Raw genomic sequence first — 19509 nt, forward strand, 5'->3', positions numbered from 1 at the left:
GTTAGAATTGTTCCTTCTCTTGAAACCAGTTAAAGTTACACTTTGATTCAGAAAAAGCACATATGCCACAACGCAATGAATTTCTTCACACTGAAACTTCAGCTATACTGTAAACATGATACAAAAGATGAGACTGAAGATAATCCCAAGACAGATGCAATTTTATCCTGATGATATCAAAATGCACCCATCAGGAGTACTGCTGACCAACTGAGACAGATTCAGATATTACACCAAGTGTACATGCAATACAATCAACAATGATAATCCAATAAATATTGTCAGCATGCAAGGCTTATTTTTACCACTGAATACACTTAACCAGCGATTACTACATGAATCTTGATACTCAGTATGTAGCTAAGCTAAAGAATAAGGATAAAAAGTAAGAAGTAAGGTAATGTGTGAGGATTAGGACCCACACAAGATCCCCTCATTGTTGGATTGGATTGGAAGGGAAGATTCTGTCCTGTTGCCAGTGGGATTGCCTTCTCTAAGGTCTGTGGATATTTACTTATATAGATACCTGAAGTTATTAGGGTATGAAAACTTCATTACAGACGGAAAGAGATTGATTGGTAAAGACCTAGGTGCATTGTCCCATTGTTCAATGACAGCAGGGATATTTGAGAGAGTGCAGCAAAATTTATACATCATTGTAATGTTTGCTGTGAAGCTGAGGGTTGTTATCTTGAACAGTTTGCTATAAGGCATAACTTGTTCATGCCAGTAAAAAAATTATATCAAAGGAAGTTTCAGTCAGGGAAACAATTGTGAAACCGAAATACTTGCGAGATCTACCAGGAGGTGAAAATTTCAGTATCGCTAAAAGACACACAAAAGTAAAAGTGACAACACTATTGTAGCATTTGGAACTATTACTTCCTTCCTTGGAGGGGCGAGTGAGATATCTCTAATGCCTCTCACATCATCTTTGTCTATCCTTGTACGGAGTACAGGTGAGTCTCTCTCATCCTACGGTATGAATAACCTATCCCTGAGTACAGGTGAGTCTCTCTTATCCTAGGGTATGAATAACCTATCCTTCCTGTTTAACCTTCCACAACCTGTCCTCCTCCTGGGCCAAAGGAAGCAGCTGTTAGTTCTGAAAGCTGGGTAGGGTGTCACTTTTGATTTTATATGTGTCAGTTGGCAGTACTTCACATTTTGCTTCCAGCTGGTAAGCACTGGTCAGCAGTTCTGCTCATAATTTATTAAAAAATAAGTATTAATTTTTGAGTGCTAGTTCCTTACCCCAAAAGTATGCAGTTTAAGATTCTCAATTTATGGAGAATTTTGACTTTAACATACTGTTTGTCAAACAATTGCTCCTTTCTTTATTGATTTGTGTAGTGTCAGTGAGTAATTTAAGGCTTCACGTTGTCGTGAATGTGAATGAAATGGGGGGGGGGGGGGGGGGGAGGAATAGTGAGAGTCTTTTGATATGTATTTGCAAAGACTGGCTTTTAAATCTTGTTCCAGCTATAATTTTTTAAAGTTTTTTGTAGTTCCCAAAATCATGCCAAATGACTATTCTGTAAAGAGGGTATGGCTACTTCATGTTCCCATTATTCTCCATCTGAACTATAACTCTTATCTCTAGTGGTCACAACATTGAAATTTCATTGAACTTTAACCATTCTTTACATTGCCATGATTTGCATTACTAAAGTCTGTTTTCACCCTGGATACATTTTCCTAAAATGTAAAAATCTGATTTTATGTCTCATAATTTGCAATGTATGTCTTGGTTTATTTGAAATATATATACTTAAAAAATGTGCTATTGGTTGTGTGCACTCATCTGGTAGGATTTGTTACAGGTTCATTAGATTTGAATAGAATTATTTTAGTAAGTATGTTAGTGTCAATAATATCTTATATATTCGATTATTTCTGTTTGTTTCAGCTGGAAAATCTTAGTGCATTGGTTCAAAATAGTGATGAAATGGAACCAATCGTATCAGATAAATCTACACCTATACCTAATCTAAAGCACCTGCTTTCATCTTTGCAAGACCATCTACTGGCATACTGCTGTATGGGTTCGAAAAACATGGAACTGGTAAACTTTAACAGTCATTTAACTTTTCTGTTATTTTCATAGAACTTTGGCCTCACAATGGTTGTATATTTGCTCCAGTTCTTTTATTTTTGTGTGTGTGTGTGGGGGGGGGGGGGCACATGCTTGCATGTGTAAATTGGACAGGGCGGACAGAAAGAGAAAGGGGGGGGGGTGAGAGAGAGAGAGAGAGAGAGAGAGAGAGAGAGAGAGAGAGAGAGAGAGAGAGAGAGAGAGACCCCAGTAGGGCCACAGGAGTGAGATAATATAGCTAACTTTTTAAGCAGTAAAAGTTACGTGTAGCATCCCACCCCATTGCATTTTTTTTTTTTATTAGTTTATGTATGATACATGTACATAATAGGTATAAAAATATTCATCCGATAAAAGTTAATCTGAATTTTATACTATGTTTATCTGCTGACATAAATGGATCAGGTAATTGTCTGGGAAGTCGAAACATTTGATTTAATTTCTTTCGTCATAATTAAAGTTTTTGGAAAACCTGGAAATGTGTAATTCTTTATTTAAATAATGAAACACTGCATCAGTTACGTATCTTTTCATGGTTAACATGATACTATTCGAGGATTTATTCTTACTGTCAAGCACAGATGTTTACATAAGTATTTTGGGTGATGTTTGCATACTGTGTCTGTTGCAATCTAGTCATCTTTTTGAGGCTATAAGGTACTGTGCATGCTCCATTATGCAGAAAACCACATGCGTGCGAGTGGCCAGCCCCCCCTTCCACACACACACAATGTTAAACATAAAAAAAAAACTTACATAAATATTTGCACTTGACAATGAGAATAAATTCTTGAAATAAGTTTTGCTAAGCATGAAAAAATACTTAAATGGTGCAGTGTTTCATTATTTAAACCAGAAACATTTGAGCAACACAAAGGTGTGAACTAGTGCCACAAGTGGTCAAACAAAGAAACATGTGTTCAAGGTGTCATTGTGATCGCGACAATCACAAAGTTGGGCATGCACAGCAGAGACTGAAAACTATTGTGATCGGTTATTATTTGATTGATCCTAGTTACTCCCATCAGCCACCACACCAAGTAGAGGATGGTAGTGGCAGGAGATAAAGCACAAATTGTTTTGATATTTACCAATTCAGATCTGTTGAGTAAAATTCCCCAGTGTCAAGAAACTTAACCGTATAACGTTTGTAAACACTACATAAAGGCCAATGCCATACCAGTGTCATATTACATCAAATATGTCACCTTTTGCTCCATGAACATTGTTTTGTAAAGCATAAGTTGCTGGAAAATTGTAAATATGTTGACAGAAAATTGGGTACGAATTAACATTGTGAATGTAGGAAATTTGATGGGAGTCATAAAAAATGTTGTAAACGATCAGAAAATTTTAATTTTGGGAATGTAGTAGTAGATTTATACTGTGTATGATTTTGTTGTGTTATGAAGAAGAACATAAGTTCATAATCTCAGTACAGTACTCGAGTTCTTGTTTAAGTACCTGCCCATTGCTCAGTGCCATTATCCTATGGTGAGTGGCAGTCTTTGCTCATACCATTGTTTTACTTAAAATTTTATGAGTTATATCATTGGCATGACATGTGTTTTAGGAAGACTCTAAATTCCCTCATTGTAGATTTTATATTACCTTTTGAATGATGACGGTTTTGCACAACAGTCTTGTTGCAGTTGAAAACAAGTGCACCTCTTGAAATTTTCTGGCAGATTAAAACTGTGCGCCACATTGGAACTCAAATCTCGGATCTTTGGCTTTCGTGGGCCAGTGCTCTACCAACTGAGCCATCTGAGCATGACTCACGAGCTGCTAATTCATTCTGAAGCACACCCATTTTATAAGACCCTGTTCTTTCTTTTAGTGCTAGTCAATGATATGACGTATGAAAATAGTCACCATGCATCAGGTCTGTATCAACTCAAGAAGGTACAGCTTTAAATCTTCTCATCTACAATTTATGCCATGAGTGCATAGAAACTGATATTATTCATAGTTGTCCACCCATCATTGCCTTTGCGGCAGGCAAATCATTTAGTTTTATCAGATAACTGTGCACTAAAGTGTTTGTGAACTATAATTTGGGTAGAGAATGTTTATAATTTTTTCAAAAATGTTATGTATATGACATAATTTTATTTAATGTGATCAGCTTTATAACATTGGCAAATTTACTTAAGATTTGTTGCAAATGAAAATCAGTTGAGACGACTGCATCACATAAGTAAATAAATAAAGTAGTACCTCGTTAGGATCCAAATGACAGTGGAAGGCTGTCTACAGACTGAGACTCACTTCGACTTTCTGGAAGGAGAACTTCATCTGAAGTGGAAACAGACATCAGTACGACAATTCGTGGGAAATGATTTCTCCTGTGTCTGCTCTAGAATCATCAAGTGAATGCAATCCTGCTCAGCTTCTTCGAGCCAGAGGTTATTTCTGCATGCAATAATAGCTTTTTCCTCTTTTTAAATCCTATTGGTAAAATTATATCACATATCACATGATGGTCTTCTAGGCAAAAGCTGTGTGCTTGACATATCCTGAAACAATGAAAAATACATTATATGGAAAAATTTTACTCACTATTAAGATTCACTTTTTTAAATAGTAAAAACTTAAAATGAGGACAGATATATGCACTTTGTACTTAGTAATCTATATACATACTAACATGTGTATAAAATTTAAAAATACACATTGTTGCATTTTCTTATAATAAACAATATTCACGATGACCTGAATTCAAGTGGAGAATGCTGTCTGAAGAGAGAATTGATCGAACAGTGAATTGAACCAGTGAAGGAGCCAGGAATGCTGCAAGCTGAATCAGTGAAAGAGCCAAGAGAGCAAAGAACAGGGTGACACAAGAGTCACCCTGCAATACACACCATTTGGAGTCAACACCAATGAGTGATTGGCAAATGATGGGGAGCTGGCAGGAGCTATTTCACCTATGAGCCACTCTGTGCTGAGTCATGAGTGCTAGGGAAGTGGAGGGTGGAGAAGTAGCTCTGCGAGTCAGTTTGTTGCAGCTCTCTTGCTTCAATGTGAGCTACTGCATGCTCCTTGCAAACTATCTTTTCATGTCAAGAACAGAAATAAAAGATGAGAGAGAGATTTTACTGCTTTAATGCAGCATTATAAAGATCTGAGTCTTTCCTTCGCATCCCATCCAGTAAGTGTCCCCTGACCCGCAGTTCTGGGTGACTTTTACAACATCTACTACTTTTCGTAGAGCTCTCCACTCCTTTTCCTTCTCCCCTCTTCCTTCTCCTTCAACCATTCTGGCTCCGAAAGCTTGCCCTGTTGTTGTTGTTGTTGTTGTTGTTGTTGTGGTCTTCAGTCCTGAGACTGGTTTGATGCAGCTCTCCATGCTACCCTATCCTGTGTAAGCTTCTTCGTCTCCCAGTACCTACTGCAACCTACATCCTTCTGAATCTGCTTAGTGTATTCATCTCTTGGTCTCCCTCTACGATTTTTACCCTCCATGCTGCCATCCAATACTAAATTTGTGATCACTTGATGCCTCAGAACATGTCCTACCAACCAATCCCTTCTTCTCGTCAAGTTGTGCCACAAACTCTTCTTCTCCCCAATCCTATTCAGTACCACCTCATTAGTTATGTGATCTACCCATCTAATCTTCAGCATTCTTCTGTAGCACCACATTTCGAAAGCTTCTATTCTCTTCTTGTCCAAACTAGTTATCGTCCATGTTTCACTTCCATACATGGCTACACTCCATACAAATACTTTCAGAAACGACTTCCTGACACTTAAATCTATACTCGATTTTGCTCCCCAAATAGCAAAACTCCTTTACTGCTTTAAGTGTCTCATTTCCTAATCTAATTCCCTCATCATCACCTGACTTAATTCGACTACATTCCATTATCCTCGTTTTGCTTTTGTTGATGTTCATCTTATATCTTCCTTTTAAGACACTGTCCATTCCGTTCAACTGCTCTTCCAAGTCCTTTGCTGTCTCTGACAGAATTACAATGTCATTGGCAAACAATAAAAAAGTTTTTATTTCTTCTCCATGGAGTTTAATACCTACTCCGAATTTTTCTTTTGTTTCCTTTACTGCTTGCTCAATATACAGATTGAATAACATCGGGGAGAGGCTACAACCATGTCTCACTCCCTTCCCAACCACTGCTTCCCTTTCATGTCCCTCGACTCTTATAACTGCCATCTGGTTTCTGTACAAATTGTAGATAGCCTTTCCCCTGTATTTTACTCCTGCCACCTTCAGAATTTGAAAGAGAGTATTCCAGTCAACATTGTCAAAAGCTTTCTCTAAGTCTACAAATGCTAGAAATGTAGGTTTGCCTTTCCTTAATCTAGCTTCTAAGATAAGTCATAGGGTCAGTATTGCCTCACGTGTCCCCATATTTCTACGGAATCCAAACTGATCTTCCCCGAGGTCCGCTTCTACCAGTTTTTCCATTCATCTGTAAAGAATTTGCGTTAGTATTTTGCAGCTGTGACTTATTAAACTGATAGTTCGGTAATTTTCACATCCGTCAACGCCTGCTTTCTTTGGGATTGGAATTATTATATTCTTCTTGAAGTCTGAGGGTATTTGGCCTGTCTCATACATTTTGCTCACCAGATGGTAGAGTTTTGTCAGGACTGGCTCTCACAAGGCTGTCAGAAGTTCTAATGGAATGTTGTCTACTCCCGGGGCCTTGTTCCGACTCAGGTCTTTCAGTGCTCTGTCAAACTCTTCACACAGTATCATATCTCCCATTTCATCTTCATCTACATCCTCTTCCATTTCCATAATATTGTCCTCAAGTACATCACCTTTTAAATAGAGGTGGAGCCCCTCCATGCCCACACCGGCATGATGGCCAACACAAAAGGTCTACTGCCATCTCTGCATAAGGGTTAGTATTCACTAAAGTGAGGTGTCACAGGATGTGGGTACTGCGATGTTTGCGTACGTCTGGTTAGGATTAACCATTAATACGCGCTCATCTGGAGATAGATTGGTCGAAATCTGACGAAGGGTAGCGGTTTGAAGGGCAGAGGAAAAAAAGTGCCAAGGCAAGAGCCAAGGGAAAAAAACCTCTGCGAAAGTTAGGTCGGGCGGCAAGAGCAGTAGCGGTTGTCTTGCTGCCTGCGATAGGTTGTACAAGGATAGGCTTTGTTAGTAGTGGGTATCATGCATGTCGATACCTTGATGTCGTGCGTTTGTGCTGCTCGGCGGCTGGCGCTGGTACAGAGTCCTCGTTCAGCGTCCTGCAACCTGCAACAGTTAGTTTTGTTATCGGTCTTGTGTCCGATGGTCATATACCGGAGGCACAGTGTGAGGGAGTATTGGGAGATTGTTCGTGCGTCTGTGGGCGAGCTAGTCGGTGTCCCTGCTGTGGCCTGTTGGTCGGCTCTAATAGCAGCTGGTAGTTGCCAGTCAGTGTTGCTGATATGCAGGGGCTTACCGGCGTTTGTCGCTGTTTGCGTATGTTAGTTTACCATAGGTGGTTATGCCCTAGCAAGCAGTGTCTTTGGCCGCTTGTGTTTCCACCTGTGGTTGTGATCGTAGTTTCCCAGAGTGAGGATGAACGGATTGTTCGAGTGTCTCGAGTTCCTGTATAGTCGTGTGGCGTGTTTCTTGAATACTTCCTTGAGGGTATCAAGGCGGTATTCACGGTGAAGATCCATGGTGCGTGTGTAGCGTGGAGCATTGCTAATGATTCGTAGCACCTTGTTCTGTATGATCTGCAGGCGGCGCAGTCGTGTGGGAGCTGCATATCCCCAGACGGGAGCTGCGTACGTCATCAGAGGTCTAATCAGTGTCGTGTATAAGGACCTCGACACCCTCCTATTCAGTGTGCTTTCCCTGTTGAGCATTGGGTAGAGGTGTTTGAGCCTCGCGTGCGCTCGGTTGGCAACGTATTCAATTTGGTCCCCCCATGTAAGTTTCCGGTCCAGCCAGACACCAAGGTATCTGACTTTCTCTCGGAAACGTATTGGGCGTGTATGTAGTGTTATCGGCCTACAGTGTTGGTGTTTGCGCAGTAGTTTCGGTCTGCGTGTGAACAGAACTGCTTCGCACTTGTCGACGTTTACTTTAATACGCCATCGCTCCAGCCAAGGCTCAGCTGTTCTGAGTGCTGTCTGTATTCGTGAATTGATGTTCGACGGTTTCCAGTCTTGCGCGAGGATGGCTGTGTCATCCGCGTAGACGGCTAACGTCGTGTTTCGTGTCGCTGGGAAGTCATTAATGTACAGGTTAAACAAGATGGGCCCTAGGATGCTTCCTTGGGGTACTCCAGCTTGGATACCGTGTTGTGTTGATTGTTTATCCTGCACGTTAGTGTTGAAACATCTGTTCGTGAGATATGAGTGTATGAGACGTACGAGTCCGTCCGGGAAACCAGCTTCGCTTAGTTTGCGTATGAGTCCGTTGTGCCAGAGACGATCGAAAGCCTTTTCGATGTCTAGGAACACGGCCCCTGTGGCTTTGTTCATGTTGTAGCCGTGTGTTATATGTTCGACTACGCGGAGGAGTTCATCACCCTTGTATAGACCCTCTATATACACTTTCCACCTTTCTGCTTTCCCTTCTTTGCTTAGAACTGGGTTTACATCTGAGCTCTTGCTATTCATACAAGTCGTTCTCTTTTCTCCAAAGGTCTCTCTAATTTTCCTGTAGGCAATATCTATCTTACCTCTAGTGAGATAAGCCTCTATATCCTTACATTTGTCCTCTAGCCATGCCTGCTTAGCCATTTTGCACTTCCTGTCGATCTCATTTTTGAGACGTTTGTATTCCTTTTTGCCTGCTTCATTTACTGCATTTTTAAATTTTCTCCTTTCGTCAATTAAATTAAATATTTCTTCTGTCACCCAAGGATTTCTATTAGCCCTAGTCTTTTTACCTACTTGATCCTCTGCTGCCTTCACTACTTCATCCCTCAGAGCTACCCATTCTTCTTCTGTATTTCTTTCCCCCATTCTTGTCAATTGTTCCCTTACGCTCTCCCTGAAACTCTGTACAACCTCTGGTTTAGTCAGTTTATCCACGTCCCATCTCCTTAAATTCCCACCTTTTTGCAATTTCTTCAGTTTTAATCTACAGTTCATAACCAATAGATTGTGGTCTGAGTCCACATCTGCCCCTGGAAATGTCTTACAATTTAAAACTTGGTTCCTAAATCTCTGTTTTACCATTATATAATCTATCTGATACCTTTTAGTATCTCCAGGGTTCTTCCATGCCCAGTTATAACCTTCTTTTATGTATGTATTCTGCCGTTGCTTGGTGAGTAGATTTTTTATCTATACAATTACCTTATATTATAAAGAGCTGGTCATTCTGCACTTTCTATTCTTTTCATGGATGACAAAAACTGTAAGGTATGTAAACACATACATATGCATTACTTACAGCATGTTTTTCTGCAACTTGAAGGAAGTTTCTTACTGTAATGGCCTATGCCACAGTGACTAATTCAGCATGGGATACTGTTGCAGCAGACTGCCATAGATTCCGTGTTGTTCTCACTTATATCACCAGAGACACATTTTGGATCCGAAGAGCAACCACTCCTTTTTTGCGAGTCACCAGTCGCTCACTCCGTAGAGTGCTTTCTGCATCATTTCAGGAACAGATTGCTCATCAACATTTACACCTGCATCACCTACATCTATACTCTGCAAACCACTGTGCAATGTATGGCAGAGGGTACTTTCCAGTGCACCAGTTACTACAGATTTTTCCCATTCCTTTCAAGTATGGTTAGCAGGAAGGATGACTGCTTAAATGCCTCTGTGCGTGTTGCATGTAGTCTAATCTTGTCTTTGAGATCCCTCTCCGTGCAGTATATAAGAGGTTGTAATAAATTCCTGGATTAATCACTTAAAGTTGATTCTAGAAACACACTAAGTAGCTTTCTTGGGATAGTTTGCGTCTATCTGCATGTGTTTGCCAATTGAGTTCTTTTAGCATCTTCATGATATCTCCCAAATTCAGTTCTTTTAGCATCTTCATGATACCTCCTATTGATGGACAAATCTGTGGTCATTTGTGCTGCTTTTCTTTGTATCCATTCAATATCCACTGCCAGTCGTATTAACTATAGGTGTGTGAGAACCAAAAATATGTTAATCACTGGCTGCTAAAGCCATTGTATTTCTCATTGTGATTTACCAACATTATGCAGTAATTGCCTAAATGTGTGGTTCAGACCTGCAGTCATTGCTGACACTAGAATACCCTGATGGATGTGCCACATTTCAACATGATGATGTAACATGTTATTGTAATATTGCTTGTGGGTGGCTGGATGACACACCAATGAATTCACAATGCACAATGATTGCTTGCCCCCCCCCCAAACCATAGATCATCTTATACTAGTACATGCTCAGTGTATCCAGCAACAACAAAACAAGGACAATTGTGGATACCACTGCAATATGTGTGTATAAATATCTCTCCAAAAAACACTAATTTTACAAGGAAGTGCTTCAGAGACTAAATCACAGGGTTGCTTGCATCCGAAAGGAGTTCCACCCTTCATGGAAGTTGCACCACGGCAACATGCCAGCTCACACCACCTTTGTTGTCACCGCCTACCTGACACGGACTGATGTGACAATGGTGCTGCAGCTACTCTACAGTCTCGACCTGGCCCCCGCGGATGTTTTTGTGTTTCATTGGCTGAAAAGGGACCCCAAAGAAAAGTATCTCGGACCGGTGTCAGCATGCAAGCTACTTCGATGGCTTCTCTGAAGAGCATCCTAATTGATGTGTTCCAGATAGGTTATGATAGGATGACTGAAGAAAACTTCACAAGCCAAGAGCACTAAAAAGCATTTTATGGGATGACCAATTTTGACAGAGCTATGCTGTCATCATTGGATCGTATGCTCTAAAATTTCCCGTACAACATGTAAAAAGGCATAAGAACCGATGATGACAGCATAGCTGTGTCGAAACTGGTCATCCAGTAAAATGATTTTATAGTGATCTTGACTTGTGAAGTTGCTTTAGTTATCATTAGATTAGATAAGATTAGATTTACTTTCATTCCAATTGATCCATAGTGAGGAGGTCCTCTAGGATGTGGAACATGTCAGAAAAACAACAATACATGACAAATATTTACAACCAAAACAAATAAGCTAATGCACCATTCCACAGGTCCCAAGTGGAATGATCGTCATTTTTTAATGAACACTAAGAGTCATTTTACAAATACTAATGCACTGAATTTAAAATAAAAAAGTTTTTATTTATTTATAAGGTAATACAACTACTGTAATACTTATTTACAATGAACACATTACTGCACTGAAATGGTGCAGAAGTTAGATTATACTAACACACACACACACACACACACACACACACACACACACACACACACACAGACACACAAATTTTCAATGAACACATTACTGCACTGAAATTGTGCAGAAGTTATGTTGTACTTATATACAAATCAGTTGGTTTTACTAAGAAATTCATCAATGGAGTAGAAGGAGTTGGCCACCAATAAATCCTTTAGGCTTCTCTTAAACTGAATTTCATTGGTTGTTAAGCTTTTTATGGCTGCTGGCAAGTTATTGAAAATGTGTGTTTCTGAATAATGCACACCTTTTTGTACAAGACTAAGTGACTTTAAATCCTTGTGAAGATTATTCTTATTTCTAGTATTGATTCCATGAATTAAGCTGTTGGTTTGAAAAAGTGATATATTTTTAATGACAAATTTCATTAAGGAATAAATATATTGGGAAGCAGTAGTTAGTATCCCTAGTTCCCTAAACAGGCTTCTGCAGGATGTTCTTGAGTTCACACCACATATAACTCTCACTGCACGTTTTTGTGCCCGGAAAACTTTAGCTTGGCTTGATGAATTACCCCAAAAAATAATCCCATATGACATTATGGAATGAAAGTAAGCATAGTGTGCCAGCTTTTTCATTTTTATATCCCCTATGTCTGACAAAATTCGCATTGCAAACAGAGATTTGTTAAGACGCTTCAGCAGTTCTGTGGTGTGCTCCTCCCAGTTGAATTTATTATCAAGCTGTAATCCCAAGAATTTAACACTGTCCACTTCTTCTATCTTCTTGTCATCATATGTTAGGCATATACTCTTGGGACACCCCTTACAAGTTCTGAACTGCATGTCGTGTGTTTTTTCAAAGTTTAGTGACAAAGAATTGGCTAGGAACCAGTGATTAATGTCCACAAATATTTTATTGGCTGATCTTTCTAAGACTACACTTGATTTGCTATTTATTGCAATGTTTGTATCATCGGCAAACAAAACAAACTTGGCATCTGGTAATGTTACTGATGAAAGGTCATTGATATACACAAGAAAAAGTAAGGGCCCCATAATGGAGCCTTGTGGGACCCCACATGTAATTAGTTCCCAGTTGGATGATGCCTGATAGCTTGATACATGTCTCTTTCCTAATAACACTCTTTGTTTCCTGCCAGAGATATAAGATTTGAACCATTTTGCAGCATTTCCTGTTATACTATAATATTCTAGTTTACTTAAAAGGATATTGTGATTTACACAGTCAAATGCCTTTGACAGATCACAAAATATACCAGTTGCCTGCAATTTTTTGTCTAATGAATTAAGCACATTTTCACTGTAAGTGTAGATAGCCTTCTCAATATCAGAACCTTTTAGAAATCCAAACTGTGACTTTGACATTATGTTATTTGAGATAAGATGGTTATAAAGACGACTGTACATTACTTTTTCGAAAATTTTTGAGAATGCTGGCAACAGTGAAATTGGACGGAAATTTGATGCTATTTCTTTATCTCCCTTCTTAAACAGTGGCTTAACTTCAGCATATTTCAGCCATTCAGGAAATATTCCACTAATAAATGACTGGTTACACAGATAGCTTAATATGTTACTTAGCTCAGAATCACATTCTTTAATTAACTTTGTTGATATTTCATCATACCCACTAGATGTTTTTGATTTTAAAGATTTTATGATGGACATTATTTCTGTTGGGGTAGTGAGGGTCAAATTCATATTATGGAAGTTACTTGAAATGTCTGGTCTAAGGTAATCCATAGCAGATTGCCCCCAAACTGACAATGTCAGGAATATGTAACCTTATGATACATGGAAGTCACACTGTCAAAAATGTATTGATGTAGAAGGCTCATACTTTGAAGAATTTTAAGTTGTTGAACCTATCAGATTAATAATAATAATAATAATAATAATAATACCCCAGAAGACATGACAATGTAGCAAAAATAATACATCAACAGCTTGCTTTACAACATAAACTTATAAAACAACACGTTCCCACATACAAGTATGCACCACAAAATGTACTGGAGAATGATGAATACAAATTATACTGGAACAGAAGCATTATAACAGATAAAACAACACCACATAACAAACCTGACATCATACTCACCAATAAAAAGAAGAAATTAACACAACTAATCGAAATATCCATACCCAATACAACAAATATACAGAAGAAAACAGGAGAAAAAATTGAAAAATACATCCAACTGGCTGAGGAAGTCAAGGACATGTGGCATCAGGATAAAGTTGACATTATACCAATTATACTATCAACTACAGGAGTCATACCACACAATATCCACCAGTACATCAACGCAATACAGCTACATCCAAACTTATATATACAACTACAGAAATCTGTAATTATTGATACATGTTCAATTACCCGAAAGTTCCTAAATGCAATGTAACATATACCGTACAGTTAAAAGGAAGTCACGCTTGATCAAGGTCCGCTTCACTTTCCATTCTTGACCAGACATAACGTCTGAGAAAAGAAAGAATATAATAATAATTCAATGCAATCACATTACTTTCTGGACAAATCCTTTGCAACAAATGTACTGACAACCACCGCCGCTTGGCTGTGCGCCAGTCCTTAAATAGAAATGTAAAAATCTATGATGCCAAATTCATTTTTACATTAATTGTGGTTGTAAAGTTATAACGAAAAATTAAAAGTTCATGAAAACTTGAGCATGGCAGTAAGCTTTACCATAAAATGAGTATGTTGAACACAGGTTTTTATCATAATTTGATTTTGTATGCAAAATTTGATAAAATATTCATTTTGAATATTACTTTTTAGATATTCTAATTTGTACTGAAGTGCTTCACTATTTTAATTACTTCCAGTTACAGAGACTTCACTCCTAAAGTTACATTATTAGATATATTCAACTATCTTACCAACCCTGTTAAAGATTATTATCTACTGAACTGTTTACATTTCCAGTAATTAATCACATTTACAGTGTTTTTGCTAGAACTCTCTATTGATTCGTTTTATGAAACTATATTACACGAATGAATGATTTTCTTCTTGGATGAGAAATTATTGTTTTAACAGAATGTGTTAATGAAATTCCAAACCATCGTAATTTTGTAAAGCACAACTGACTTGTTATTTAGAGGACATTTAATTATTCCAAATATTTTCAGATAGTGAATGACAACTGTGAAAGGAATAAACATAAGTATAAAATAACAAAATGAAAGATATAGTGTATTGAATATAATAGAGGGAAACATCTTTGTTTTTAGATATATAGTGTATTGAGTATGACTAAATCTCTCGATTCATATACTCCTATTTGAAATATAAGGCTGTTACGTTACACACACACACACACACACACACACACACACACACACACACACACACACACACACACACAAACTTTATGCTTGAGATTAAGCCATAATATGCAGGTAACAAGGAAAAAAAATCAAGTATCGGAATTATGTAGACACATGCCGAACTGAAACAGCAAAGGCCAAGATTTGTTACAGGTGCCCCTATAAAGAGTAACTGTTTGCAATTTTTTTCCCAAACAAATCTAATTAATCTTCATCTCCTTTCTTGTTTCTTGTCTCTTTTTTTTTTTTTTTTACTCTTTTGTCTGGTCATTCACTTTCATCTCCTTTGCTTTTGAATTCTTGTTTAAGGTCCATATCAGGTGTCTCTTTTTTTCCTATGATTTTTACAATATCATTAAAGTTGTATGAAACCCAGGGCATAACAGATACAAAATGCATGGAAAGTTAGTAAACGTCTGGTGGACAGATAAAATCTGTTTAATATTGAAATTATATGCATGTATTACCAAATATCTACAATTGTAAGTACAGTGGCAACACGATGAGCTCAGAGTCATAATTAAGCAAATTTATGTTTTATGAACGCTCCTTTAGTATTACTCCAGTCTAGTTACATGATTACTTATATAAAAGTTACAAATAAGTTTACATCAACTCTTGGTTGCCATGTGTGTTCAGGTTATGTGAGCAAATAGTGTATGTGAATGAAGAAAGATTTGCACATTATCTACAACATATAAACTTTCACAAACTTGTATGTCCATTGCAATTCATAGGCATTGTTTGCAAGCTTTTGGAGCCAGTGGCTCCTCCTCCTGGCAGGAGGGTTGAAAGCGAAGTAAGAGGGATAAAGAAAAAGTACTAATGAGGTTAAGGAAATGGATAAAGTTTGGAAAAGTTGCTGAGGCTAGTGGGGTAATTACGTCCAGTGAAGGCCGAGGTGAGCTCATTCAGAAGCGGAATTTCCGGCCCTTACATCTAATCCTGCTCCTGCTGATTCCTTCAAAAACAGCTTGGCAATACACCTCTTGTCACTCATTACTATCCTGGTTTCGAATGTATTAATCAGATACTTACACAAGGCTATGACTTCATAAAATTGTGCCCTGAAATTAGATCTATTTTCCCATCACACCTACAAGCTTTTCACCCCCCCTCCAGTCTCTGCAAAATCCTGCTCAGACAATGCCCTGTGCTCCTTCTGCACCCATTTCTGAACCCTATGGCTCTTACCCCTGTGATTGTCCCCACTGTAAGACTTGCCCTATGCACTCTCATACCACCACCTATACCAGCTGTGTATATGGCAAAACATACACTACAAAAAGGAGGGCCAACTGTGGATGACACATGTCATGTACCAGCTCTTATGTAAACACTGTCTGGCCTTTTAGAGTGGTATGGTTATCACCAAGTTGTCAGGATGAATGGGCATAGACAGAGGGTGTACACTGGCAGCACACAATATCCTGTTGCAGAGCATGATCTATAACATGATAGTTGTGTTGTGATCTCAGTGTCTATTCCACTGTATGTGCCATCTGTACTCTTCCCCTGGACACTAGCTTCTCAGAACTCCGCAGGTGGCAGTGGGCATTATGACATGTCTTCATTTCTCGCCCCTCACCTGTCCTTAGTTTACAGTAATTTCTTCAGTCTCAGTATTTCTTCTCAGTGACTATTCCTTTCTTCAGTCCCATTTGGTTTTTCATATCTTTTATTTTCTGACCTTTTAAATCCCCCCCCCCCCCTACACACACACACACACACTCTCTCTCTCTCTCTCTCTCTCTCTCTCTCTCTCTCTCTCTCTCTCTCTCTCTCTCTTATACCACAGACAATGTCCTTAACTTTCCTCTGTCTTGCTTATTACCCTATCTTCCACCTCTGACCTCTCAGATTTTCTAATCTCATCAGCTGCAGTGCCCAACAATCAGTCTTTCCTTTTCATCCCATTTGGGCAGCCTTCACTGATCTGAGGTTTCTGGGTGACTTTTCCAAACTCTCCCCATTTCTTAAATCTTGTCAGTCCTTTTTCTTAATTCCTCTTCCTTCCCCTTAACCCTTTTGCCAGAAGAAGGAGCCACTGCCTCCAAAACTTGCAAATTTCCTCAACATTTATATGTGCAGTTCTCCTGCTGCCACTTGAGAAATAAATTTTTTATGTCTATCCAGTTATATTATATTTTCCAAAGTTAAAGTTTTTTCATATGTACATTTTCCTATTGAAATAAAGTAACTGGTCAGTATGTTCATTATTAACAAAGAAAAAGGAATCCTCATTGTTTTCTTCTGATGTAACAACAAAAACAATCAATTACTGACAAAATTATTTAATTGGATAGATAAAAAAATCTACTCACCAAGCGGTAACAGAACACACACATAAAAGATTATTGTAATTGGCAAGCTTTCAGAGCCAGTGGCTCCTTATTCTGGCAGAAGGATTGAAAGAGAAGGAAGAGAAGTGAAGGAAAAGGACTGGAGAGGTGTAGGAAATGGGTAGATATTGGGAAAGTCACCCAGAACAGCAGGTCAGGGGAGACTTACCATAAGGATGAGAAGGAAAGACTGATTGTTGGGGACTGCATAGGATGAGATTTGAAAACCCGAGAGCTTAAAAGGTGGAACACAGGATAATAGGCAGACAGAGATTACTGCTTAAACATCACCCATAAGTTAATAAGAGTGTAAACTAAGTGCATTGTATGTAACAGAGGTGGGAGAACAGCAGTGAGAAATAGACGGGAAAGACAGTGAAAGATGTCAAAACTAAAACAGAGTGAAGCAAAGAGTAGTTACTGCGAAGTAAGGCTGAGATGGAAGAAACTAACGTAAATGAAGGCCAGGTGGGTGGAGAGAACCAAAGACATGTTGTAGTGTTATTTCCCACCTGTGCAGTACTGAGAAACTTGTGTGTGATGGAAGATTTCATATGGTGCTTGTGGAGAAACAGGCGCCGAGGTCATGAATGTCATGTTGTAGAGCATGCAGGTCGCTGTCCCTTTGTTAGGATATGTTTTGCCAGTTACAGGGCTGTTATAGGGGGTGGTAGGAGGGTACATATGGCAAGTCTTGCTGCAGGGACAGTCACAGGGATAGGAGCCAAAGGGTAGAGAGATGGGTGCAGAAGGAACATAGGATCTGATAAGGATATTGTGGAGATTGGGAGGGCAACAGAAAGTTGCTCCAGATGTGGTGGGCAAAATTTCAGACAGAATGGATCATATTTCAGGGCATGATTTTAGGAAGTCATGGCCCTGTTGAACCTACACAATATACTCATATATCCTTACATAACCCCTGCTCCCAATCCCTTACCTCATGGCTCATCCCCCTGTAATAGACCTAGATGCAAGACCTGTCCCATACATCCTCCCACCACCGTCTACTCCAGTCCGGTTACTAACATCACCTATCTCATCAAAGGCAGGGCTACCTGTGAAACCAGTCTTGTTGTCTACAAGCTAAGCTGCAACCACTGTGCTGGATTCTGGGTAGGCATGAGGAGAACCAACAAGCTGTCTGTCTGCGTGAATGGCCACCGACAGACTGTGGCCAGGGAACAGGAGGACCACCCTGTTGCTGAACACGCTGCCAAACATATATCCTTCAATTCAATGACCGCTTCACAGCCTGTACCATATGGATCCTTCCCGCCAACACCAGCTTTTCTGAATTGCACAGGAGGGAACTTACCCTGCAATACAGCCTACGTTCCCGTAACGCTCCTGACCTCAACCTTCGTTAGTTGCTGTCCTCATCCATCCAGCCCCTTCCCTACTCCCATCCCAGCACTACACAGCCATCATTCCACCACCACACCAAGTCGTTTTTTTTTCTTTCTATTTTTTTGTTTTTTTGTTTATTTCTCTCTTTTTCTCTCTGTGTGTTTCCTTTTTCACTACTTCCCTTTCCCCACCTCTCACCGGCCTGTCGCCCAAACTGCAGCACTTCACTGTCCACCATCCCCACCATACTATTCCCCCCCTCCCCATCCCAGCCTCCTTCTTTCCCCCACCCAGTTGCCACTCCTGTAATGCACTGGTACTGCTGCTTGCAATGTGTGAGTTGCGTTTGTGTGTGTGTGTGTGTGTGTGTGTGTGTGTGTGTGTGCGCGCACTTATGTGTGTGTATTGTTGAGAAACGCCATTGGCTGAAAGCTTTAAGTGAGAAAATCTTTTTGTTGTGCCTATCTGAGACTCAGCATCTCCGCTATATGGTGAGTGGCAACTTTCCTTCTCATAATATAGTTTACTATTGAACATCTACGAGCAGTAAAAACCTAACCACAAAGTTCACTGTTCTTGAAGAATACAAAGGTATGTATGGAGCAGACACTGTCATTGTTTTAACACACGGCCTAATTGTGTAACACGTATTTCACAGTTAATTTGAAGCATTGTTGTTATTCTAATCAACACGTTTCTTGAACTCAGCTGTGGACTGACTGTCTTCGGACCAAAAATCGGGCCCTTATATATCCTCACTATAATAGGTGCTGAAACTACACATTGCTTGATGTTTAATTTACAGAAATTTCAATTAAAACTTAACTCATTAAATTAACTGAATACTTCGAAAAATTGGTTCTTTTTAACAGTTTCTTCTACTACAAGGCCAAATTATTTGTTTAAATGATGAAATTAACACATACCGTTATGCAAACAATACTTTTGACACATCTGTTAATTACTTTGGAATTAATTAAGGGCTGGCTTTGCTAGCATGTTTTCGAATAGAACCAAATAGATCCTTCAAGAATACTATTAGTTGTTCCTCCAAATGTTT

General features: G+C 39.1%; 1 protein-coding gene across 1 annotated transcript in view; it reads left to right on the forward strand.

Annotated features, from left to right (window-relative positions):
• Positions 1-19509, forward strand: part of LOC126198416 (probable E3 ubiquitin-protein ligase HERC1) — a 747204-nt gene that overhangs the window by 182109 nt on the left and 545586 nt on the right. The window contains exon 14 of the mRNA XM_049934719.1: positions 1910-2065. Within this exon, the coding sequence (XP_049790676.1) occupies positions 1910-2065 (156 nt within the window). The remainder of the gene's footprint in view (positions 1-1909; positions 2066-19509) is intronic.

The sequence above is a fragment of the Schistocerca nitens genome, chromosome 8, assembly GCF_023898315.1.
Source record: "Schistocerca nitens isolate TAMUIC-IGC-003100 chromosome 8, iqSchNite1.1, whole genome shotgun sequence".
NCBI classification, from domain to species: Eukaryota; Metazoa; Arthropoda; class Insecta; order Orthoptera; family Acrididae; genus Schistocerca; species Schistocerca nitens.